At 41.7% G+C, this 23156-nt stretch overlaps 1 protein-coding gene across 8 annotated transcripts; it reads right to left on the minus strand.

Annotated features, from left to right (window-relative positions):
- Positions 1-1134: 1134 nt before the first annotated feature.
- On the minus strand, positions 1135-23008 carry fus (FUS RNA binding protein). 8 transcript variants are annotated; one of them, XM_031827063.1, is made up of 15 exons: positions 22845-23008; positions 18079-18103; positions 17599-17762; positions 17190-17355; positions 16778-17016; positions 16473-16656; positions 11812-11846; positions 5567-5602; positions 5177-5286; positions 4720-4849; positions 4463-4567; positions 3511-3628; positions 3215-3318; positions 2791-2929; positions 1135-1524 (listed from the first exon to the last, which is right to left on the minus strand). In XM_031827063.1, exons 1-15 carry the CDS (start codon positions 22855-22857, stop codon positions 1485-1487), a joined length of 1608 nt encoding a protein of 535 aa, XP_031682923.1. In that variant the 5' UTR covers positions 22858-23008; the 3' UTR covers positions 1135-1484. The 8 variants fall into 8 exon arrangements, with proteins under 8 accessions (XP_031682923.1, XP_020341726.1, XP_020341727.1 ...); XM_020486137.2 differs by having other exon boundaries at positions 4445-4567; XM_020486138.2 differs by having other exon boundaries at positions 16778-17019; positions 22845-23007.
- Positions 23009-23156: the final 148 nt, after the last annotated feature.

The raw sequence follows: 23156 nt of genomic DNA on the forward strand, positions 1-23156 counted from the left end.
ACGGGACAGTTTGAAACCTAATGACGTCATTTTCAGTTTATAACCTGTTGTAAATTGTATCATGTTCAGTACTCTCGAGAATAAACGCTAGTGCTTGATTTTGAGACTGGTCTCCGCCCATTTTATGCAAATAAGTTTCTTACAAATCCTTAGAAATGTGTTGAGTGTATTAATTTAATTGGGTATTAAACATATAGGAATTTAATTCCTCTAACAGATATTCTTCCAACTCATTGATATTGTTCCCAATTTCTAACAGCCGGCGAACACTTGACAGATTACAGGTAGTAGCTATTCTTACGGCAGTTGCTGTAGGGATCGTAATTAAATAAGGCTATAGATACGTGTAAATGTATCTGTAGCAGGAGGCTACATAGTTGTTCCATGGAATTGCTCGGCTTGGTTACTTTTTGTAATAAAGTCTATTTGAATTCACAAGCTCCGGTATCTGAGAAATTTTTGATTCAATATTTCCACACTAGTTACCCCACATTTGCTAAACATTCGTATACTGTAACTTCCGACACGGCACATGTTTGCATTGCTATTAGATGTAAACATGTTAGACTAAATTGGGAACCGATCTCTTATCTGATTAACTGTATGTTAATGTAGCTAAAGGTCTAATGTTAACTTACACAGCGACTCAACTTTTGTAAAGGTTGTTCAGGAAATCTAAACCTGATGCTAAACCTTAATTTACTTCAAATATGCTTTCACCAATCCCCAAAAAAGCTTGTGGAGATATTCTCTCTTCCTCTGTGTGTTGTTCTTATTCTAAATGCTTCTTTAAACAAAAGGTGAAATGAGATGTTAATCGGCATCAAACTGCCAGTAGCAAATTACATTTTGGGGTGGCCAATCAGATGTCAGGGGTGTCCAATGCAACCCTGGACACCCCTCTGGCTCCACCCCTGGTATATCTACAGTGGTAGTGCACTATAAAGGAAGTAGGATGCAATTAAAGCATCAAAGTGAGTGGTAGCTTCTTCCCCCTGCAGTGTCAACCCAAGTGAGATGGTGGTACATTCAGAATTACCACAGAAATGTTTGAGTGGTGTAAGATCTTGTGTATCAACTCACAACCAAAAGTTGTATTGTTTGATTCCTGAACCTCCACTCAAATCCAAAACATTTGGTTTTTTAAATACTTTAATTTTAAAAACAAAACATTAAGATTCCAAAACAACTCAAAAGACAGCAACAACAAATGTAAAGAGCTCTTCAAGAACAAATAAAATCAAGTTTACCAAACTTTGGAGGGAGTGGAGATTATGGGGAGTGTGAGTGTTTATGGGATACTCAGGTCTGTCAAAACAGTCAAGAAACATGGTCAAAGTAACAACTTGTAACACTGTATAAAAGGAGGGTTTGGGAGGGAGTTGGGCAGGGAGGGGGGGGGGGGGTCGTATAGGAAAGTAGAAGAGGAGGTGTAGAAGGAGGAGCAGGATGGAGAACTAGTCCCAGCTTGGAGAGGCGTTGGTCTAGTAGGGCCTGTCTCTGCGGTCCTGTCTGTGTTCACCCCTACAACAGAAAGACATTTGTCACATTGTTAAAGGGGTTTGAAAAACCTGCAGTTTAAAAAATAACCAAGGGACACCCCACCACGGTTTAGGTAAAAATCAAAGATGAGGCTGGAGAAATGTAATCACTCAAATTCACAGACAACGCTATGGCTACAAGGACTGACCTATAATATCAACATTCTATTTTTAACCATGTGTTGTGGCTATACCGTGCCAGTTTACAATTATTGTTTTTATTTCTTTATTTAACCTTTATTTAAGCAGAAGTCCCATTGAGACCACGGTCTCTTTTGCATTACAAAGCAGCAAGCAATACAAATGACACAATAAGGAGTTAATTACATCAATCAAGGTGGGAAACAAACACAAAAACTATAAAACAAACATACATTCTTCTTGGAAGAGGTCATTTACCAAAGACACCAGAGCAGGGTTGTCAAACTCATTCCATGGAGGGCCTAGAGTCTGCAGGTTTTTGGTTTTTCCTTTCAATTAAGACCAAGACAACCAGTTAAGGGGAGTTCTTTACTAATTAGTTACCTTTATTCATCAATCAAGTGTAAGAGAGGAGCGAAAACCTATAGACACTCCGCCCTCCGTGGAAAGAGTTTGACACGTGCACTAGTGTGTCCAATTGTAGGGTATTATGAAATGTGGTGTGTGAGATGCGTAAAAACAATGCAGTAAAACAAAAAATTGTAAAACAAGCTTATATTTTGGGTTCTAATGGGGTATGACAGTTTAAATAAGGTCACGAGGAATTTATATAGTTAAGCTATATTCTTCAAGAATCAATGGTATACATCATTCATTTTAAAAAGTAAAAAAACAGATGCATGTGCACTTGAGTTTGAATCTGGTATTTGTTTATGTGTGTGGACCAGGGTGTTTGTATGCAAACCACTTCGTGGCTGAGCCGTTGTTGCTCCTAGACGTTTCCACTTCACAATAACAGCACTTACAGTTGACCGGGGCAGCTCTAGCGACGCAAACATTTGACAAACTGGCTTGATGGAAAGGAGGCATCATATGACGGTGCAACATCGAAAGTGACTGAGCTCTTCTGTTAGGCCATTCTACTGCCAGTGTTTGTCTATGGAGATTGCATGGATGTGTGCTCGATTTTATACACCTGTCAGCAACGGGTGTGGCAGAAATAGCTGAATCCACTCATTTGAAGGTGTTTCCACGTACTTTTGTATATATAGTGTACATGAATAAGTCATTGTCTATGTACAATGTTGGGACACATGCACCTTCTTACCTTCCATCCATCTTGCCTGGTCCGAATCCACCCCTGTCGCCTCCGCGTCCGCCTCGGAACCCACCTCTGTCACCCCCTCGGCCCCGGAATCCCCCACGGTCAAAACCCCCACGACCCCCTCGGTCTCCACCGAAACCTCCTGACAAACAGAAATACAGAGAGTTAGAGACAAAAAAAAGGGGGGGAAATGTCATTAAAATGAGTAAACACAGAGCTACGACGGGCATCCAGTTTAATTATGCCCTTGGCCACTAGGCTAGCTAACATGGCCTAGTATAAAAGGCAGTCTACACGTCATCCATTAGTAAATAAGCAAATCATTATCTGTACACCAGGCTTCCTTTAGCCATTAAACTGCTCCCTAAAGACTAAAACCTTTGGCTAAAGTCTGAAAGCCAGTGCAGAACGTTGGTTTCAGCCTTACCGCCTCCATCCATAGGAGACATGCCACCTCCGGTCCCCTCTGGTTTGGAGGACTTGCACTGGTTACACTCGTTCCTCCACGAAAAGTTCAGGTTCCCACACACCCTGAAAGGAAAAAGACAGAATCTCAGACACACACCATCATAACTAGCAGCTCACCCCCATCCCCAAAATATACACACACCTCATCCCCGACTTATGGGTTGTAAACACTTCCAGTCCACCCACCCGCACCCCTTAGCACCGACTTACAGGTCGGAACACTTCTAGTCCACACACACCTCAGCCCTGACTTACGGGTTGGAACACTTCCAGTCTCCAGCTCTCTGCTGTCCTCCATTGCCACGGCCACCGTTGTCGCCAGAGAGACCACCACCACCTCTACCACCTCCGAACCCGCCACGACCCATCGGCCCTACAGAGAGAGGGTTATAATATACAGGAGAGGTACAATCATACTTAGCTCTCGAGAACCCGAGGGGGGCATACCCAGCCCTTGATTTGTCAACTGAAGGTCCGGACCACAGCCTGGTCAACGAACTAGAATCCGAAGGCTCGGTTTTAACATTTAGAATCCTTAATCCTCACTAGTGATATGGTTTTGGAAACCTTTGAAAATAAACTTTCATATAAGCAAGAAATAATCACAAGATACACTTACTGTGTACAGTTAAGCAAAGTTGCACCAGGCTGTTTTCACACACCACCTCAGCTACGACACATCCTCTTACCTTGCGCTCACATTTCCATTGGACCATTCCATATTTCATAGCTGGATCACGTTTCTCAAAATACAGCCGGGTACAACTTTCCTAAACTGAATACAGTAAGTGTATCTTTTGAATTTGAAAAAATATTTCTCTTATATGAAAGTTAAGTTCCAAATGTTTCCAAAATTGCATTTAGACAGAATATTTGAGGAACGTCTGAGCATTTCCCTCACGAGGCTAAAAGGGAAGTCCAATGGTCTTGAATAATGGCTAAATCATACTGTGCTCTCATTCATGCCCTCCTTTCCATGGGCTATACAAAATTATACAGATACTTGGCCCCTTTTCATTGGAGGGGCAAGCAGTTTTGCTGGAAAAGTTCCCTTTTAATTCAATAATTTTTGTAAATTAACTGAAATTCGAATTAAATAATTAAAAACCCTCAATTCATATCCTACGTGGACTAATATGAAGTGGAATTGACTAACCCAGTTGAGCCGACCCTATAATGACCAACTCACCACCAAACTCTGCCTCACCTCCTCGTTCTCCTCTCATGCCGCCAGCCCCACCCCGGCCTACTCCGAAGTCCGCCCTGCGGGTCGCAAAGGACACCTTGATGGGGTTCCCTTTGAAGTCCTTCCCTGCAGCGGAGAAAACAATATAATTTACAAAACACAAATATGAAGGGCAACAAGTGAAAATCACTGACTGTACCCATTTTCTTCAATAAACAAACCTATAAGAAAAACTAAAACAATGTAAAGAGCAGTTTCTCCACAGGTAATCCCCTCACCATCAAACCAGTCGATGGCAGCTTTGGCAGAAGGGGGGTCGTCAAAGGACACGGTGGCCTCGCCCTTCAGCTTCCCTGTCTCTCGGTCTGTATACAGGTTGATCATGGGCAGACCAGTCTTCTTATTGATCTGACAGATGGAGAAAAGGGGAGGTAGGGATGGAGAGTGTGACAGAGAGAAAGTGGGAGAGGGGGAGCGAGAGTGAGATAGGGGGATTGAAGGAGAGAACGAGTAGAAAATCAGAAATGCATTAGATGGCATTGCATAGGTAAACACAATGGCCTACCACTCAAAACATAGCATGTTAGTAATCTACAGCAAAGCCTCAGGAAAAGATGCCACCCATGCACCAAAGTCAGGGCAGTGATGGGTGTGTCAGGTATAATTCAATGGAGGGAGGTGTTAAAAAGGGAGTTCAATCAATCAATCAATAAATAAAGGTAGGCAGGACGGTACCTTGATGATGCCGATCTGCTTGAAGAAGTCAGCCACAGAATCAACAGTGTAGCCATCTCCCATACCTTGCACGAAGATGGTGTTGTTGTCAGAGTTATCCTGGTCTTCCACTGTAGGGAGGTGGTCAGGCAAGCATAGGGTTCATACACAGTGACAGTTACATTCATTCATTATGTAAGGTGGTTCTGATCTATTTCCCAGAAAAGACAAATACTTAACATAACTAATATACACAATTTACAAAAGGTAGGAGCAGATCAGAAAAGCAAGATGCATACTGCTGCTGACCTAGATATTACAGAACAGTATAGTGACACACTAATTAACTTAACATGATGGCAAGAAATATAATCAGTTCTAATTGTTGCACTGTCAGAGGTCAGTACTTACTGGAGCTGGGCCCAACAGGTCCCTGGTCTCTCGGTCCTTCAGGAAGAAAAAGGACATATTTATGTTTGTTTTTGTAAGTGGACACTTACAAAAGTACCACACATACTACTATTCTACAGTCCCACAACTTCTGCACATTCATAACTATGCATTCTTTTGATTCTCTCATCCCACACAAAACACACCTACTGGTATACCGTTCTACATGCCTTTTGTGTAGTGTGCAGTGTATACCTGACATGGACCATTACAGTGTATGCTTGCCATAGACCAGACTCCAGATTTGAGACACTATTGAAGTGAAATAATGACCCACGACACCCATAGTGTACGTCGTACAACCTTCCTATCACTTCATCAGAAGAGTTACAACTGGACAGTTTTTTTCTCTCACCTTTATCAAATAAACCTTTCATTCCACTTTTAAATCACCCGTTTTTATTGATAATACATCCATTCCACATGTACCAACCAGCATTACTAGGAATGAATGCATTTAACACAAGGGGCCGAAGAGATCTTTGAACCCAGTGGACGATATGAACAAGGAACCGCCACGGATTGTTTGCCTGGGGACGTTCACATTCCTTCAGTTTGTCACCATTTGTCTCAAGTTTCCATGTTATTTCTAAGTTTGCACATAAAACCAGACCCACCCTTTGATCTGACATAGACTGAACAAAAATATAAAACACAACATGCTACAATTTCAAAGATTTTACTGGGTTACAGTTCATAAGGAAATCAGTCAGTTTAAATTAAGTAATTCGGCCCTAATCTATGGATTTCACATGACAAATGCGACTCCTGTCTCGATATTGATGTTTTTTTTTTATTACCCCTTTTTCTCCCCAATTTTGTGGTAACAAATTAATAGTTACAGTCCTGTCCCATCACTGCAACTCCCGTACGGACTCAGGAGAGGTGAAGGTCGAGAGCTGTGCGTCCTCCGAAACACAACCCAGCCGCACTGCTTCTTGACACAACGCCCGCTTCATTTCTGCCCTGGTCACTGTAAGTGTAAGTGCTGTTGTTGTGACGTGGAAACATCTAGGAGCAACATCTCAGCCGCGGAGTGGTAGGCCACACAAGCTCACAGAATGGGACCATTGAGTGCTGAAGCGCATAAAAAAAAAGTATGTCCTCGGTTGCAATTGCCTCTGGAAGCAACGTCAGCACAAAAACTGTTAGTCGGGATCTTAATGAAATGGGTTTCCATGGCCAAGCAGCCACACACAAGCCTAAGATCACCATGCACAATGCCAAGCGTCAGCTGGAATGGTGTAAAACTCGCCACTATTGGACTCTGGAGCAGTGAAAGTGTTCTCTGGAGTGAGGAATCCCGCTTTAACATCTGACAGTCCGACAGACAAATCTGGGGGGTGCCAGGAGAACGCTACAGGCCCAAATGCAGTGCCAACTGTAAAGATTGGTGGAGGAGGAAATCTTAAATGCTACAGCATATGACACTTTAGACTATTCTGTGTGTCCAACTTTGTGGCAACTGTTTGGGGAAGGCCCTTTCCTGTTTCAGCATGACAATGCCCCTGTGCACAGAGCGAGGTCCATACAGAAATGGTTCGTTGAGATTGGTGAGGAAGAACTTGACTGGCCTGCACAGAACCCTGACCTCAACCCCATCAAACAACTTTGGAATGAATAGGAACGCCAACTGCGAGCCAGGCCTAAAATCGCCCAACATCAGTGCCCTAACTCATTACTGCTTGTGATTGAATGGAAGAAAGTTCGTGCAGCAATGTTCAAACATCTAGTGGAAAGCCTTCCCAGAAGAGTGGAGGCTGTTTAACAGTAAAGGGGGGATCAATTCCATATTAATGCCCATCGTTTTCGAATAAGATGTTCGATGAGCAGGTGTACATACTTTGTCATGTAGTGTACATTTATATATCTATATATTTAAAAAATATATATTAAAAAAAGTAGGGGGCGTGGATCAGAAAACCAGTTAGTATCTGGTGTGACCATTTGCCTCATGCAGCACCACACATCCCCTTCACATAGAGTTGGGCAGGCTGTTGACTGTGGGCTGTGGAATGTTGTCTCACTCCTCTTCACTGGCAATGCAAAGCTGCTGTATATTGGTGGGAACACACTGTGGTACACATAGATCCAGAGCATCCCAAACATGCTCAATGGGTGACATGTATGCAAGCCATGGAAGTACTGGGACACTTACAGCTTTCAGGAATTGTGTACAGATCCTAGGGACATGGGGCTGTGCATTATCATGCTGAAACATGAGGTGATGGCAGCCGATGAATGGCACAACAATGGGTTTCAAGATCTCGTCATAATATCTCTGGGCATTCAAATTGTCATCGATAAAATGCAATTGTGTTTTTTGTCCATAGTTTATGCCTGCCCATACCATAACCCCACAATGGGGCACTCAACGTTTAAATCAACAAACGACACCATACATGCTGTCTGGAATCTGCCCGGTACAGTTGAAACCAGGATTAATCCATGAAGAGCACACTTCTCCAGTATGCCAGTGGCCATTGAAGGTGAGCATTTGCCCACTGAAGTCAGTGAGGACGACAAGCATGAGCTTCCCTGAGAAGGTGTCTGATCTCAGACCATCTCACAGGTGAAGAAGCCAGGTGTGGAGGTCCTGGTCTGGCGTGGTTACACGTGGTCTGCGGTTGTGAGGCCGGGTTGGATGTACTCTCACAACAGTTCTGCTGGACATTCCTGTAATCAGCATGCCAATTGCATGCTCCCTCAACTTGAGACAGCTATGGCATTGTGGCCTTTTACTGGCCCCAGCACAAGGTTCACCTGTGTTGATGATCATGGTGTTTAATCAGCTTTTTGATATGCCACACCGGTCAGGTGGATGGATTATCTTGGCAAAGGTCACAAATAGCGACACAAAATGAGAAATAAGCTCTTTGTGCTTATGGAAAATATAGGGGATATTTTATTTAAGCTCATAAAAACACAGGACCAACACTTTACATGTTGCGTTTATATTTTTGTTCAGTATACTTTACGCAGAGGTCCAACTCTTTTACCATGCGATTGTGTTGCTGCTATCATTTTACCCACACCGTGGCCACTTTCAAAAGCTGTACTCTTCCTCTGTGGCCAAGATAACCCACTTTGCTCACTGTACAACATTTCTGAGACCAAGATATGACTTGTCTGTTGATTTCACTGTGTGTGATATTGTTCTGTTTTCATCTCGTGTGGAGAGAACCTTGACAATAAGGCGAGTGTGGACTGTAATAAATATATCTATTTTGGGGGGGGCGGGCCAAGAATGCATCATGCTTTAGTGCCGTTTCAAATATTCTGCTTAACTACATCAACACAAACAACGGAGGAAATTCAACAGGAAACAAGGCCTCACCAAGAGTTTAACATTACTATTTGATAGTGTATGGATCCCACCTCTGACATATCACAAGCATCGTGACAATACTATGACTGCATGGCAGTCATTATTTCCTTCCAGTCGTGCAGCAACACTTAATTTACCGGTTTGACAAAAATTGACTTTCCCCTGGAGCACTGTTTGCCACAAACAGGTCAAACAGGTACAAGAACAATTTGTACGCTGAACAAACACTTAATTTCTTTAGTGGACCACAGTTACAAGATGAGAGGGGTCATTAGTGCACCCTTGCAACACCACAAGAATCCTTTAGTGTTTTGTCCACTACCTTTCACTACCTACCTGGGAGCAAACCGTTTTTTCCTCATACATATTTCCCATTCTGTTCCCTTCCCTCTGATCAATGCATTTACGGAACCAGAGTCAGGGTTAAGTATTTTCTTTTGATACATACTGTAAAATTACACAGGACAGGAGATGCATTAAATCTGTCTATGCTTGACCTTTGAGTTCCATAGTCAAAGGAGGAATGACTATCATGCAAACCACACTGGCTATATTCTGTGCGTGAGCAGTGCAAAATAAATGTACACATACATGTTATTCAATCAATTCGCATGTGAACGAGTGTCTGCGTAGCCAAGCGCTAAAATAGAACTCTATTCAAGACGCTTCACATGGTGCAAGTTTCTCCCTTATTGGATATTAGGAAGATACAAACCCACGTTGATGCTTGGAAGACAAACGAGGACAGATTAAAGATAAACTAAAAACTAAGTAGGTTTCCATTGTTGTCTATGGATTAACTGTCGGAGTAGAGAAACAGACTTTTGTATGGCTCTGGGTCAAAACTCGACAAAAGTACCAGCTAAAGAGAGGACCATATGCATGTCAAATAAAATAACCCAATGTCCATGAATGCATGTTTCGACTTGCCCCAAAACTAATATAGATGGTTCACAGTTGGTTTTGATATTTTAACCTGCATGTTATGATCGTGTCTGATGTGGATGGATATATTCAACATGTGAGCATGATGGCACCAGTGTAGTCAGCATGTATGTCCAAGATGGTAACAAAACAAAAAAACACCAGCACCATCATCAATACCACCATTGAAGACTTTACCATCATCAGTACTTCCACCCATGGTTTTTTAAGTGGACTGTCTAGGCAGTACACTTCGACAGTATTTAGAAATCAGAAGGTGCAGAGAGCCAAATTCCTCACACCAACAAAACAACAGTGAGCATAGCATTACAGAAGGGAGAAACATAACCAAACACCCTACGTCAGTTGCTTTCCTTAGAGTTCACCCTGCAATTTGATGTCATCACACATATTGTAGAATATTGTGAGGATACTTTTGTAAAAAAAAATTAGCAACACTTTTGACACCGTTGTGGAGCCCTGACTATTTATCTGGACACAACACTTTTGTCAAAATCTTCTCAAGCAAGAAGAAATACCTTATTTGACCATTGAATCTGAACAATCACCCAGGACCTTCCGCCTCAACTCAAATAATCTTAGAGCCCAGTGACTTAAATTCAGAAGATTAAAGCAAGGTAACTTCAAATCAACAGGGATGGAAGTTACTGTACAGCTCCCTCTGCTGATAAGAATTTTGGAGTGCAGTGTAAACTACCCTACGCAGTACCAAACACGACAGTGAAATTTCAGATATGGAACATACACACTGATTTTTCTTACCTGTTGAGGTGACAACATGCAGTACATCCATCATGTGCTACATAGCATATTGAGGTGTTATAGATGTTTTACATAAGAAAAAAACAAGACAACTAAGATATAATACAAATAGCAGATTTCTATCCAAGGTGACTTATTCTGGAGCTACATTAAAGCATGGCGTCAGCGTCATTTTGCCCAAGTATGTAAGGTTCTACATATACGCACTCACAGAGAGCAATACAGTCAATGAAAATCAGCTCACTTGGATGCAAAATCGAAATTTGAAAGGAATCATCAAGTGTGCGTAAGTTCAAGCACCCACAGTCATGACACATAACAATCAGCCCTAAATAACAAAAGATTAGCTGAGTCATCGCTGAAAAGGGGTACGCCGAGGTTGCATATAGGAAAGGATATATATATATATTTTTTTAAAGAATCATTTAACTAATTCCTTTGTAGCCCATTTAATATATTGCTTTTTCAGTTGTCGTAAATTCATCAAGTAAACTAAGAAAGACAACCAGAGTTTCTAAACCCAGAGGCGCAAGGTCGCACGAATTCCGGGGTACGCTTGCAAATCAGACCAAGCAGACCAACCTGGGGTGTGGCTGCTTCCATTTATTACACCGAGATCGATTATCCCGCCTCTCCAGCGCCGAACGCTTGCCGCCCCAATGTAGCTCCAGCCTTACAGTCACGCGTGCTTAGGTCTATTGTATGGGTGTGAGTCCAGCGGGAATCAAACCACACAATCCTAGTGTCAACTGAGCAAAACAGGACCAATAGATATGTTGAAAGCAACCCATCTAATTAATAATAAAGACCTTAAATCCTAATTACACTTTGGTTTTCTATCATGGCCCTTTTTCACCTCAATATGCTATGCTTTCTTTCCATTCTAACCAGAACTCCTGAATATTAGATTTGTTTCTAAGATAAAATCATGACCAATCTTTCCTTGTTAGCCAACTTTGTGTAATACTTCCCATATTGGTTGTTCTTCCGACATCAATTTCCTCTTCCCACGTTCAAAAACCATCACATAATAAATAGTTCTAATGTCCAGGGCCAGTTTCCTTTTTGGGCCCAATAATCTAAATCTTTTATATCTTGTTTTTCCCCCTCCCTTTAAGCTTGACTCTTTAAACCCACCAAATCTCTTATTTAAAAGAGTTTTGTCACTTACCACCAAACTTATTGAATCCTCCACGATCGCCCATTCTGATGAGGAGAGAAAGGCGAGACGCATTGAAGGCTGGTGTGGACGGAGCCAAATCTCTCTAGGGTGGGGGTTTCCACCCCCCCACCTTTTTTTTACCCCATCCCCTTAACTCTCTTTTCACTTCTTTCTTACTTTGTTCACCCCCTATCTCTTCTTTGGAACCACCCTAGGATTTGTCCCTTCTCCTCTACAACTGAGGAGTCGGAGGTCAGTTTTGAAGACCTTTGCATCTTGTTTGCAAGTGGGTTCTAATCCGAAGATCAAAATTGTCCACAGTCACTTCTCCTTGCTTTGTACAAGAGATCATTTAACACTCCTTTTGCATTGATCTCTGAAACCAACTCAGACCAAATGTTCTTGTTTCCTAGAACTGCTGTGTCGTGTTGTACACTGTTTTATAACACTGCAAGAACAGCTGCGGAATCCAAGTAAACATAAATTAAGCACCTACAAAAAGGAGTTTCATGAAACCTTCCTTGATATTTTCTATATAGGTGACCGTCTTGAGACTTTGACATTGTCTTAAGAGCACACTTCCTAGGTAGGTCTTTGACATCCGTTCTAACTGATCAGCCAGTGGGTCAGGCTACTTGCAACTCTTATTCTTTAACCCCTGCCTATAGTCCTCTGTGAATTTCTCCTGCCTGTCCTTCCTTCTTTCTACCATTCCCCCTTTCCTCAAGAGAAAAAAACAAAATGAAAAACAGAAGCCCACCATGGAGAGGTGAGAGCCTAGGAGGAGATTCAGAGATTTATTAAAGCATCATATCACACAGTAAAGGGTGGGTGGGAAAGTGGCGTTATAAAAAGGTGAAGAGGAGGGTGGAGTGAGAGGATGGCAAGGTCATGTGGTGTGTTTGTGTGTGGACAGTGTCAGTGTGCACAAAGGTTTGCCAGTGAGACCCTTCAGACAGCTCACTAAGATAAATAAATCGTCACATGGCTGCCAATGTAAGCAGAAGATAACTCTTGATGAAATGTGATTAATGACTACATCTCTTGCTTATTGCTACCATTTCAGCAACATAGCATGTTTAAAGTTAAGATGGATGACGTTTAGCAGTGTTCCGCTTTTAAAGAACCACACAACTGTTACTAGGAGTCAGTTGCACAGCTAGGTAGTTAATGCTAGTAGGATTCGTCTTACTTCATCACAGCGGCTTTGGTGATGCTGTATTTGCACACAAGCAACCACAAACACAAATGTGCACTTTACACAGCATTTCCCTGTAGCCATGGATTGTGTTTGCTTTGTTTGAGCATGGACAGTTTTGTCAGTGTGAACGTGCACCACGCTAGTATGACCCTCAGTTCAGGTTCCATAGATAACAGGCAGCGAGGAGAACATGGGGACTGAAGTAAATTATTTAATAACCAAATCATTGGGAGAACCTAAGACCGATGTCTTTATCACATTCAAAAACTCCTTCCTTTGTAAACAACACCTATAACCAGCCTGAACACTGTTACTTTGTCATGTCTCGTGGGTCGCTTGCACATTCAACTCCAAACTATTCAACCCCTACTGAGTTAGAGTTTTCCCATTATCATAGTTGCACTAGCACACCAGTGCATCCATTTTTCATTGATCAAATTGACAAGCACTTCCTATAGTTCACGAGGACAATTACATCTTTCCTTGTCCCCCTTGGATTTCCAGGTAACCGACAATGTCACCAAGACAATCATTTCACCACTGTTGTTGTTTCTGTACAAATCAGACCGGTGATAGTATTTTGGGGGGATATCCGGATAGTTGAAATACAGGTTAAAGAAAAACTCCAAATGGAGACTTGCTTGCGCGACTCGAGCACGCTGTGTGAGTGAAACAACAGCCTACCTGTTGGTTGATCATTGCAGCCTACTCCTCCTGCTCCTCTAAATTCTCATTTTAATTCCATTCTGCATTGATTAGAAATCTCTGACATCACTTGCTACACATGGAGCCTCTGACTGTAGCAGCGCTTTGATTGACCGACAGTTAACAACAAGCTACACGTATGAAACGTGTTTAGGCTGACAGTGAGTCTCAAAAAAAACAAAAACAAAATATGGGATGCACTTGTAAAAACTTTTTTTTAATTTTTTATATATAAATGTGGAATGTAATATTCTATCCTTATAGGCTATGTTGCAATATCACAGAAATAATAATAATAATACACACACTCTAGGGATGAACCCAATTAGTCGTTAGGCTGTTGGTCGACCGAGATCGTTTTAGTCGAGCAGTAACACACATGCGCGCCCATCTCAGTGAACTAATCCATTGGAGGCCTAGACTAAAAGCCAACTTATTATTGTTCCGAAAATGCGGTCGGAGGCTCCATATGGAGAGTGTGGCGCAATTGCGGAGCCTCCAGAGGAATGCAGAAGCCAAATCGAGCTCCTCACCGCATCGCCATGCGCCTCCCAAATTTTGTAACAATGCGGAGGGCTCTGTAGAACTCCGCATTGACGTGATTGGTTGACGGTAGGTGGAGGCGGTACATCCTGTATAAAACACAAACTCACTTTCTTGACAACAGCTCTGCACTGCTCCACGAAACACAAGAAGTATGAATGCCCTGACTCCTGCTGAGGCAGTATCACCGTAAATGCTGCATGGCCAATGCAGATGTCAGATTGACCATGTGCCCAGATGCACTTCTCTCTCCAGAATGTGCTCTCTCCTGCCAGTTTGTTAACATTCATTGTTTCATAACTTCATTGTGTGAATTGTTTGCATTTGATTGTTAGTGTATATCAATTCCCCATTACATATATCAGTAGTACATTTAATGTTAATTCCTATCATTTCTGTTAATGCATTCAATATTAGGCTATTATTCCAGCTGGAACGGACACATTGTTTGCAGTGTGCACAACCTATGCTACACTTGTGAGAAACAAGTTTTGGTTCATTTCATTCCATTCACGAGTCAATTTAGTCATTGGCTTTGTTTGGAGAGCTCCTGTCAATGATGAGTTAAGACGTGTTATGCATAGAAGTAGTCCTATAGGCTACCTGGCCTGTGAGTAAATGTAGGCATATAAATGTGCCCATTTGGGGATGTGATAGTATTTCTGATTGGCTTAACACACCACCACTAACGACCTGTGGAGCTTCTCAAAGTAATGTTTTCTTCACCTCAAACAGCAACAAAGTCTGTTTTTACATCCATTGAGAATGACAATAATTCCTCAAAGTATTTGAAAAATCTTTCCAGCTCTCTCCCTTTTGATAACCACTGGGAAAAAGTCATGCTCTGATCCAGTGGAAATGTCATAAAATAGTTCTACCTGATTACTTCTTATCAGTGCTTGACTTGGACTGAAATAGGTTCCGGTATTCGTTTTGGGTGCTGGTACTGTTTATATTTAGGTGCAGGAGCTCCACAATACTTTTAAGCAAATATTTTATAAGAGGAACAGGAACTCATACAGTAGAAAATTTGAGGTGCCCATACTCAGCTCCGGTAGAGTTCCTGCCCAAGTCAACCACTGCTTCTTATCCATTGCGCAAATAGCCGACAGCTGTGTCTGTCCCGAGCTCACTGGTGAGGGAAACTGAGCCCCCAGAATATTTTATACAAGGTTGCAAATTTGCAAGGGCAGGCTTCAGGCCTGACCCAAGTTAATAGTTGATACAATGTTTCAAGTTCATTGCAGACAGGCCATGTGTAGCCAATGTGATTTACAGGGTTGTTTTTTTTATACATTTTATTTTATTTTTTAAATCAGTATATTTTCTACCTGCAGGCTGCAATGTTTTTATTTGTTGGCTTTATGTAGGCTATTTTTACATAGTTGACAATAGAATAAGTTACTTTTTAGGTTTGTATCATTTAATTTAGATTTGTATAGAATTTTGATTAACTATATGACAATGATTTTTAGACACAAAGACGTTATTATAAATTAAATTCAACCGTTTCATGAAAATGTGCATATGAAAACCCTAACTGGCACGCATATCGGTAGAAATGGTCAGAAATTGTCATCCCCCATGAGAAAGATTGCAGACTCCTCATGTAGCCTATTACAGGCAACTTCAGGAGCGTAATGGCAGAATCAGAAAGCCAGCAGGAGAAGTTTGGTTCAGGTTAAGTTTCTCTATTCTGGTTATCTAAGATCTTTTGCGCCCTCGAGGCATTTGTCTTATTTCATCAAACCATAAGCTCAATGCATTTAGTTGATTTTATTAAAACATATAAAAGGTGTGTCTATTTATGGGAAAAAAACTGGTTGGTCGAAAGGACAGAAGACTTTCGATCGACCAAGATTTGTTTTTAGTCTGGGACAGCCCTAATACTCTCCCAAGTAATGGAATACTAATGTCTGTTCAGATATTCAAATAACCATGCCCTTCCCTATCTTGTAATAGCCCAAATACAGACACTTTGGATTGAGTATCAACAACACTACTCATGTGTTTACCTGACTGATGTGTAGATGTATCCAAACATCGATACAAGAGTTGAGTGTGTGTGTGTGTGTGTGTGTCCTTTTGTTATGTGGTGAGTCCAGATAAATGTTATGGGGGACTGATGCAAGAAGTCTAAGTGAATACTGAGGTGGGTGTGTGAGTGTGTGTGTGTGTGTGTGAGAGAGTGTCTGGAGGAGCGGAGCTATTGAGTCCTTACCCCATGCCGCCAGTGCCTCTTTGTCCGCCACCTCGGTCAAATCCTCGGTCACCATCCCCGCGACCCCTAAAGCCGCCTCCCCTTTCTCCACGGCCTCGCCCTCCACTATCTCCGTAGCCTCCGTCCGAGCCACCATACCCTCCTCCACCCCCTCCTCCCATTGGTGGAGAGTTGCCTCTGTATCCTGTGGAGTAGTAGATGGAGGAAATTGAGGTTGAGATTCCAGGTGGGTGCTCAAAAATAGAAGGGCGGGTGCATTTGAATGAACGTCAACTGGACCTCTAATATCAGATGGGGATCCTTACCTCCACCCCCCTGACTGTACTTGGTCTGCTGGCCGTAGCTCTGGGGTGGGGGTGAGCTGTAGCTGGGGGCCTGGCTGTAGGGAGCCCCCCCGGGCTGCTGCTGACCCCCGCTGCCCCCATAAGCCCCACTCTGTCCAACGCCACTACCCCCGTAGCCACTTCCGCTCTGGCTCCCATAGCTGCCCCCGCCCCCACTCTGCTGCTGCCCGAAGCTAGAGGGCTGGGAATTGTTGCCATAGCTACTGTGGAAAAGGGAGAAAAAGGGAACAATGTTATTTTAAGCCCAGCTGCTTTCCCATTTAGGAACACTAAGGATATTCATATGCATAAAAATGTCAATGTTTATCCACACATTTTGTATGCTCATCCCACAATGCAGAACTCACAAACACAGTCTTCCATAGTCTCTCACCTGGTAGAAGACTGTGCAGCAGCAGACTGCCCATATCCAGAGTAGGGCGACTGCTGGTTGTAGCCGCTCTGTGGTGGCTGACTACTACTACTGTTGTTGTTGTTGTTGTAGCCCCCAGAGCTGTAGGGCTGACCGCCCTGGGATGGAGGCTGAGAACCATATCCTCCTGAAGGATGGTCACAGCAAGGGAGAGAGAGAGGGGACGTGAGGTGGATATGCATCTGCAGACTTAAGCTACCAAGCACCAATTTTGGAAGCAAAAATAAAAAATAAAAAACTGTCAATAAATAGCTCCATCGCCAGATAATACATCAGGAGACAATGCTTAGAGACCAGACTACATGAGGAACACAACGCCTATAGCGGCTGGTTTAAATGAAGATTTATTGTGGTGCAGTTGGTGACGTACCTGACTGCGACTGGCCGTAGTTAGACCCGTAGCCTCCCTGGCCGCAGGAGGCGGAGTTGCCCTCAGAGCTCTGGTTGTAGCCGCCACTGCTGCCGTAGCCCTGCTGGGTGGACGATTGACTGTAGCCAATCAGGCTAGCCTGGCCACCACCATAAGACCCATATCTGAAAGTAGCAATCACAGATATTAAATGGAGTGGCGACATGCACATAAAATCTCATCTCAATATAAGAAATGGGTCACTTCAAAATTGGTGTGACAAGTGGTTTCAGTGAGAAACAACCTATATAGGACTTCACGTACATACAGAAAACACCTTTCCATTGATGTAGTGTTCGTAAATTGATTAAGCTTGCAGAAAATAATGTAGGCTGGGCTTAGCTAGAGCCATGCATTTAACTTTAGTTGACTCTGGGTTTAGCAATCCGGGATAAATTTAACTACCACTAATGAGGATACCAAACACATATTTTGACTCACCCCTGGGCTGCAGTCGGAGGGTAATCTGAGGAACAAGAAAAGGGATGTGATCAGTAGAGGTAGCCTAATAGTAGGGTGTCCACCTGCTCTGCCTAGTGGGTGAAAACGCGCTTTGGTGATGAAATTTCCCTCAAATGTTATAAAAAAAACAATTTTACCAAGACATATGATTCTTCATGTTCTGAACCGTTCAGTGGGGTCTCTCTAACAGATCATTAAAATTATATGAAAACATTTAGATTTTGTAACCTAATGTATAATTGACAGAGCAGGGCTGCTTCTCTCGCAGTAACTTGAGGATTTTACATGTTGTGGTGGTCGTCTGCAAATTTGCTTCTGCGGGTCATAAAAAGCTAAATAAGCACGACACGAACTTAATTAAATATAAAAGGCTTTGAAAATAAAAGGCTTGCCGTACGCACAGTGATCAATTGACATTTCAGAGATATGCATGTTTTTGTAAGAAATCTTAAAAACAGTTTTACAAAAATATGAAAATACTACGTTAAGTCTCAAAATAGATATCCATCTAACCTCTATATTGTTTTATGTCCTCTGGATTCGGATATGTGAATTCTCATGTAAAAGCGTTTCTCCCAAGAGTGATGCAGTGTAATCACTGTACAGCTTTTGGGTGTGTGGAAAGTGTCTGCAGGAGGGTAAAAACCGAGATGTCCATGTTGTGGAGGAGATAATCTAATGTGTTGTAGAAGTGAGGAGAATGTGAAGTGTTGCAATTGTGGTGGGAAGCCATGGAGCTTAAAGAAAAAGTGCAGTTTTAAAGAGAGTTTCCTGCAATGCGAAACATTTTGCCACGGCTTATGCCATCTGAGTGACTTAAACATATCAAAATCAATGGGTGCCCCATGCCATGACAAAAATCATTCTGAATTAATTATGAATTTTTGATTCTCCCTAAAAGTCTAGCTTTTATTTTGGTGATTGTGAGTTCTCAAAAAAAAAGTTTTTAAAAAATCGATTTTTCAAAGGTCATCCAACTCGGAATCTCAGGCCTCTTTCTAGAACTCCAACTTTGACCTGAAGATGACTGATGTCATGATTTTACCTTTTATTTTTCAGAGTTCCCAGTGGTTTTGAACGCAGCATTTCTTCCAAGCTATTATGACACATCTGGCAGTTCCTTCTCTGTATGTTCCTATGAGCTAGCCGGCAAAATAAATAGCGGGGATGCGCCTTACCGGTAAAACGTGAGCTTATCACAATTAATACAACATAACCCAAAAAACTATAGGCTATTAGAACATTATTTAACATTAATGCATGTCAGCCGGGAGGTATACTCTCCCCAAATTGCGCTGAGGTTCAATGAGAACACTTACATTTGGTCAAGGCGGAGATGAGTGGCAGATGAGTGAGCAACCGAGACACGCGCGCTCGCCCGGAGAGGAGCGGAAACTGAGAAACGCATAGATGAGTGGCTGAGTGAGACCGAAGCGTGTGCAGACAACAGTGGATGGATCAATTCAGGCTACAAGTGTAGGCCTAATGACAATCGCAGAATGTCATTACAATACACGTAGGGGTCTCTTTCCATTTATCAAATTGCAGGTAAATTGAATTAAATTTGAAAAAGAAAAGGAGAGCTGCACACTAGGAGCTTCAGATGCAATAATTGAATAACCAACGTTGACAGACAAGCTATCTTCATCAGGGTATAATGACAAACACTACAGGTCACTAGTTTATATAGTATCAAAGGATACACACAAGTGTCTGCAATCATGTAAATGTTTGTAGGTCTATGTAGCCAAATTTTTATCTATGATTGTATGCTATCCATTTGTTTTTTATATGTTCCATTCCTGTCTGGCCATGATTACAGACACCTGTGTGTGTCCTTTGACACTATGTAAACTAGTGACCCATTGTGTTTGTCATTATACCCTGATGAAGACAGCTTGTCTGTCGAAACGCTGGTTATTAGGTTATTACATTATTGCATCTGAGCTTCTAGAGTGGGCTCTCATTTTCAAGTGTTCTCTACTCCGCTAGCCAGCACCTCGCCTAAACATGTGTGCGTTTCTTTTTCCTCTAGATTCAATTGAATTAAATTGCCAAAATGATTTTGTCTAAGTAACTTATTCCTGTCTACAATAATCATTAAAAATAGGCTACTACACCAGAAAGCATGATTTGGCCACCGAAGATCAATAAAAATGTTGTCTGTTCCATGTAATTGGCATACGAAAAGGGAAGGCGCATACAATATGAAGTCCATCTACCATGGAAGAGGAAATGATTGTCCAAAAACAAACAAAAGCGGCACTGACCCAATGATGAAGACAGTGAATATGCACACTCACCGGGGATATGACCGATGTTCTCCGCTGGTGCCAATAAGATACTAGGCTACTGGTCGCTCAATTAAGTAAAATTTTATTTTAAACCTGTGGATTGTTTTAAATCGCATAGCCTACAGTTGGAAGGTTCCGCAATTTGGGCAGCGTGCCAGGCAAATACCAAATAGGCCTAGATGATAGTTGAGTTGAAACTGTCAATGAAAAGCAGAGATCCAGGCATATCACAATATTTAAATAAACAATTGCGGAAAAACAGTTTGGAAAGCAAATGGCTATTGCCGTAAAGAGAGTACAATGAAAATAATCCAATCTAATTTCATTAACAAAATTCTCAACTTAATTGAGCGACCAGTAGCCTAGTATCTTATTGGCACCAGCGGAGAACATCGGTCATATCCCCGGTGAGTGTGCATATTCACTGTCTTCATCATTGGGTCAGTGCCGCTTTTGTTTGTTTTTGGACAATCATTTCCTCTTCCATGGTAGATGGACTTCATATTGTATGCGCCTTCCCTTTTCGTATGCCAATTACATGGAACAGACAACATTTTTATCGATCTGTTTGTCAGTCAGCAGAGTAGTCTACTCTATAATTTTTATAGGATTAAAAAATATTATACTAATGTCCACATTCATATAAAGTGCAGTAGAATTGCATGAAATGTGTTTATAAAATGCCAACAAGAAATGTATCTGATAGGCCTATAGCCTAAGCCTGCACTGCATTTTACAGTCTTTTTTGCAATCAGTGATTGAGTTATATTTTTTCAGCTTAAATTATGACTATCCAATCTAATCCTCACATTAGTAATAGTAGGCTGTTTTACATAAGTCTGCAAACGCGAGGATGCATGGAATGCTTTATTATAAGGGTGCATGTTTATGGTGAAAAATAGCTTTGCGCCACATATGTTAAAAGTGATATGACAAGTATTTACTAAGGCTAGGCAACTAGGCATACAGACATTATATACAGTGCATTCGGAAAGTATTCTGACCCCTTCCCTTTTCCACATTTTGTTATGTTACAGGCTTATTCTAAAATTGATTTTTTTTTTTATTAAGAATCCTCATTAATCTAAACACAATACCCAATAATGATAGTGAAAATTGGTTTTAGAAATTTTGGCAAATGTATTAAAAATAACAGAAATATCTTATTTACATAAGTATTCAGACCCTTTGCTATGAGACACAAAATTGAGCTCAGGTGCATCTTGTTTAGATTGATAATCCTTGAGATGTTTCTACAACTTAAATGGAGTCCACCTGTGATAAATTAATTGATTGAACATGATTTTGGAAAGGCACACACCTGTCTATATAAAGTCCCACAGTTGACAGTGCATGTCAGAGCAAAAACCAAGCCATGAAGTCAAAGGAATTGTCCATAGAGCCCAAGAAATGTTTTTGTCGAGAGAGATCTGGGGAAGGGTACCCAAAAATTTCTGCAGCATTGAAGGTCCAAGAACACAGTGGCGTCCATCATTATTTAAATGGAAGAAATTTGGAGCCACCAAGACCCTTCCTAGAGTTTGGCGCCTGGCAAAACTGAGCAATCTGGGGAGATGGGCCTTGGAAAGGGAGGTAAGCGGAGGATCTGCAGAGAAGAGTGGAGAAACTCCCCAAATAGGTGTGCCAAGCTTGCTGCGTCATACCCAAGAAGACTCGAGGCTGTAATCGCTGCCAAATATGCTTCAACAAAGTACTGAGTAAAGGGGTCTGAATACTTACGTAAATGTTTAGTGATTATAAAAAAATATATACATTTCTAAAAAAAGTTTTTGCTTTCATTATGGGGTATTGTGTGTAGATTGATGGGGGGGAAACGATTTAATTCATTTTTGAATAAGGCTGTAGCGTAACAAAAATGTGGAAAATGTCAAGGGGTCTGAATACTTTCCGAATGCACTGTATGAAATGAATATGGCTTCTACTTGCAATTCGATGATTACACCTCTGAAAGAAAAATAAATGCGTGCGCGCACTTGGTGTCCCGTGCCGATAAGATATTACATTTACTATCACCCCTGCCTAGTAAGTAATCTTATTCCACGGACTATTTCGAATATGTTAACTAAACGACCAAGCTAATAAGATGACCTCTACAAAACTAGGTCAGTTGCTAGCACAAACCGGTCTCCTTGCTTGGTTCAGTTGGTTGTTGTAACGTTAGCAGCTAGCTAAACAAAATGGTGGTTGTCGAATCTAACTAGCTAACGTTAGCCGTCTTTGCTTTGGCTGGCTAACTTTTGTTTGACTTGACTAGTTCACTTGCCAACAGTTACAAACATGGTAAATGTTTCATTTATCTAGCTAAAATACAACATATGTATACTATATAACGTTATAGTTAGCTTGCAAGCTAGCTCCTTTTCAGACGTTAGCCAATGTTTTATTTTTAATGGCCCCTTCAGATATAACGTCTTGTCTAATGTATCTTACCATTCGACGCCATCTCCTCGTTTAAAACCCTCAAACTTGTCAGATGTTGATTATTTCGCTAACGTTGGGCTATTCTTCAAGACCGCAGGTCACACTAGCTGCTAAAGGCAGATAATTGTTCTCTCAGCCTCCAGTCATATGCCGCGTTCAAGGGCTATTCGAAAATGTCAGCCTCGCTAACTGGTTGTAAGTTGGACACGTGCAGCGTTCCACCAGTTAAGTCGGAACAGTCCGAGTTTCCTTGTTCCAAATAGTACATGAATGCAGCAATATGCATGTCAGATGACGACAGTGTAATGCAAGCGTCATCAA

The sequence above is a fragment of the Oncorhynchus kisutch genome, linkage group LG6 (genome assembly GCF_002021735.2).
Source record: "Oncorhynchus kisutch isolate 150728-3 linkage group LG6, Okis_V2, whole genome shotgun sequence".
Taxonomy (NCBI): domain Eukaryota; kingdom Metazoa; phylum Chordata; class Actinopteri; order Salmoniformes; family Salmonidae; genus Oncorhynchus; species Oncorhynchus kisutch.